This window comes from Cryptomeria japonica, chromosome 3 (genome assembly GCF_030272615.1).
Source record: "Cryptomeria japonica chromosome 3, Sugi_1.0, whole genome shotgun sequence".
In the NCBI taxonomy this organism is placed as follows: Eukaryota; Viridiplantae; Streptophyta; class Pinopsida; order Cupressales; family Cupressaceae; genus Cryptomeria; species Cryptomeria japonica.
Window position 1 is genome coordinate 230405783 of NC_081407.1, and position 3918 is coordinate 230409700.

General features: G+C 40.1%; 1 protein-coding gene across 1 annotated transcript; it reads right to left on the reverse strand.

Moving 5' to 3' along the window:
• Positions 1-217: 217 nt before the first annotated feature.
• On the reverse strand, positions 218-3433 carry LOC131045910 (putative inactive disease susceptibility protein LOV1). Its single transcript, XM_057979567.2, has 2 exons — positions 2778-3433; positions 218-2665 (listed from the first exon to the last, which is right to left on the reverse strand). Exons 1-2 carry the CDS (start codon positions 3284-3286, stop codon positions 277-279), a joined length of 2898 nt encoding a protein of 965 aa, XP_057835550.2. The 5' UTR covers positions 3287-3433; the 3' UTR covers positions 218-276.
• Positions 3434-3918: the final 485 nt, after the last annotated feature.

Sequence of the window (3918 nt, forward strand, 5' to 3'; positions counted from 1 at the left end):
TTCTATAAAACTAATATATATTTTTTTAATCTATTTATGAAATCATCTAAATAATATAATCTAAATAAGAAACATTTCAAAAAATCATCTAAATAGAACACAAATAATGTGGCTTTCAATAAAGTTAATTTTATACCTTTACATGGTTTCTATTGCTATTCTGCATTGTTCTTGGATTATTACAATAATAATAATAAATTTTAAAATCAAAATCTAATCTGTTTAGATTCTGATTCAGATTCATATGCTTATGTATATTCATGTTCAGATTCAGATTCATATGCCGGTGTAAATACTTACAGCGGAATTAATGGCTTCGATTTTATTCCTATATTCTCCGCCTTCCTTTAATGCCTCTCTTACTTTATCTGTCCCTGAGTAATCGAATACCTTCAATCTTTTCAATCGCTCCAATCCGTCTCCCACTTTCTTCAAATTCCGACAAAATAGACATGCCATTGCCCCCTCCTCCAATTTTGGGAACTCCTCTAATTTTGGAAGAGAGCTAATTATTAAAAAGCGGAGGCGTGGAAACCCTCCCGACTTTCCAAACGCCTTTGGCAATTCTTTGCACCATTCATTCTCATACAACGCCAACCTCACTAGATTGGGCATTCTTTGCAACTCCGGATAATATATACACTTACAATCTGTCAATTCCAATTCCCTCAGATTTGCCAAATCACATATCCAACCTGGCACTAAGAAGCGCTCTAATTGAAGACTTTCCAGATCTCTCATTGTTCTCATTTTCTCTGAAAGCTGCGTACTCGCATACCCAGTTGCTCTCATCATCATATTCCTGATACGTAGACGACGCATCTTGATGAGCTGCGCAAGAATCCCTTCTTCCATCCTCTCCAACTCCATCTCGTCCTTAAGACATAAACGTAATTCCTGAATCTGAGTCATCTTGGCCAAATCCTCCAACCTCATCAATTCGTCCTTTTCTATGGAGAGCTTCAAGGCTGCTGATCTGAGTGTTCTCAAAGAGGCCATATCTGATATTCCCTTCGGCATGGCATGAACACATTCGCATTCTAAATGTTGAAGACTCTTAAGTTCACTTATCCATACTGGTATGTACTTAAGATCAAAGGGCATTGCAAGAAACAAGAGACTTTTCAGATATCTCACACACTCCGGTACCTTATATACCTTTGTGTCCCTTAAATTCAGGACCTTCAGAAGTACCATCTTTCCAACAGACGCAGGCAATGTTAAAATCTTTGTGCCGCTTAAATCCAGAACGCGCAGTCCTCTCATTGCGGTAAACAAGTTTTCTGGAATGGTTTTAATGTTCCAATTCTCAGACATTGAGAGTGTACGGAGATATGCTGGACGGCAATGTGAGAGGGCATTTGCATTTCTATCTTTCTTGGCTAGTAAAATCCGACACCAGCCAGAGGCACCAGTAGTATGTGTGGAGGCTTCTTCAAGAGAAAAAACACATTTGTTTTCTCTCGATATCTGTATGGCCAAATCATGCAACAGATCATGAATTTTACAATATTTCTTTAACCGTCCATATTCTTGCAGATAATGACGGTGTCGATCTTCCCATAGTTGAAGCAGACACAGCTGGTCAAGTTGATCTAACCAATCCAGCGCCGTATCCCACTGCTCCTCTCCTGCTGGGACGAAACCCTCTCCTATCCATAGATATACCAGATATTCAGGGTCTATCTCCGCATCCTCAGGGAAAAAAGAAAGATAAGCAAAACAGGGTTTAAGATGTAGAGGCAAGGAATCGTAACTCAATTTTAATAGATCCATCACAGGGTCATGCTCCCCAATAGGAATAACTGCCCTTTCAAGCTGACGGCGCTTGGACTCCCATTTTCTATGATCTGTGGAGTTGGCAAGCGATGCTGCTGTCGTTTTGATAGCCAGAGGCAAGTTTCCACATTGCTTTACTATCTCACGACCCACCTCTTCCAAGTGCGTTGGCGCTCTGTATTCTTCATGACCCGGAAATGCGTGGACACAGAACAGCTTCCAACTGTCTTCATCCGACAAATTTTTCATCTCATAAATACGAGCATTTGAATTTCGAGCAACCTCCTTATTTCTTGTGGTCACCACAACTTTACAATTTTTATCAGTTGGCAGACCAAGTTTATATAAGAGATTATCTTCTACTGACAAATTCCACAGATCATCTAGCACAATAAGAGTTTTTTTCCCTTGGAGACGGTCATGAATTAATTCAGCCGCTGTCTCTTGAGATATGGCACCATCCACAACTTTACTTTTTAACCCTATGCGGAAGGCTATATCATGTTGCAAATTCTTGACTGCATATGATTTGGAAATAGAGAGCCAAATAGAATTGTCAAACCTGGATTTAAAGGCATTGTAGACATTTTGGAGAAGAAATGTCTTTCCCGAGCCGCCCATACCAACGACGGCTATAACTGGAACTTGTGGATCTTGTAGCAACCTGAGCATGTCTTCAACTTTGGAATGTATCCCCACTGGATGTGAATCTCTGCGCAGAAGGCTAGATTTCTTGTACACCTCTGCCGACCTACTCGTTGACGCTTCTGCGTCTGCATTAAGATCTATATGATGTTTTGCAACTTCCACATATCTTGGGAAGCCCTTCTTTCCAACCCTTTCTTGCACAGCCAAAGCAATCTTTGTACGCAGCTCCTCGACATTACTGGCAAAATCGTTCAAAATCAATATGGAAGCTGTATTTAGAAAAAAAATTAAGTGACTGAATCATAATGGATTGAAAGCAAATAACCGGAACGAAGTAAACAAAGCCTTACTCGTTAAATTTGCTCAATTCGTAGCCAGAGACCAGTGAAGAAGAGCGGAGGGCTCCTTTCCACTGTTGAAGCTTCTTCTTGCTGAATCTCCCCTTTCTTTCATGTTCAGCGATTGCATGTGCATAAGCTCCCTTGTGAGGAAAGCGAAGATCAGAAGGCTTCACATCACAAAATACAGGAATAAACAGAGCCTTGGTTTTCAACATATCAACCAGCTCATTTAGACACCAAGGGGACTCCGCATATCCTGGTGAGAAGATGGCGATTTGCACAGAGGAAGAGTATATGGCATTTTGTATGGCAGGCTCAATTGAATCTCCTGGTTGTAATTCTTGATCATCAAGAAATGTCCAAAATCCCCTTTCTTCCAGTGATTCATAAATTGCAAAAGCCACAGTAGCTTTCGTGTCAGGGCCTCGGTGGTTAATGAATGCATCATATGATACAGTGAATGTTTTCCTTTCAAATTCACTGAATGAAGGCTTGTGAGAGGAGGAGGTAGACGCCATGAAGTCAAGTGCTAAAAATGGATGGAAAATATAATTCAGAGAGGAGTCTGGACTGGATTGGATAAAACTACAGAAAGTTTGTAAGTTTTAAAGCTGGAGTGATGCGTGAGGAGCACGCTGCATATACTCTCAAACACGGTTTCCCACAGCATTTCCCAGTAATACGACAAAATGACTTTCACGTTCTCTAACTTTTAACCTGCTTTCATCGAGTTCAAACTAGGGGAAAGGACCCAGTGGTTGTGCACCCTAACTTCGCGCTTCTAAAAATTCTATTTGAAAATTTCAAATCACTCAGATTTTTTTTACAGCAGCTTACTTGGCAAGTCCCCTACTTATAACTAAGGTTTCAGGGCCACATCATCAAATATGATGCCACATCAGCATGCTTTTTGCCAAGGTGTCCAAAACAGCCCCCCAAAAAGTGAGACCAATAGGCGTGCAAAAGAGACCCCAATAGTTGTGCAACTAACATGGCATCACCTGATTGGTTACTTTTTACAATATTCGTACATTTCTTAACAACTATTGGTACATTTCCTAACAACTGTTGGTACATTTCCTAACAAAAATTGATATTTTTTGTTTCAAACAATAAGTTTTATTTGTTCAATTTTTGGAACAAAAGGTAT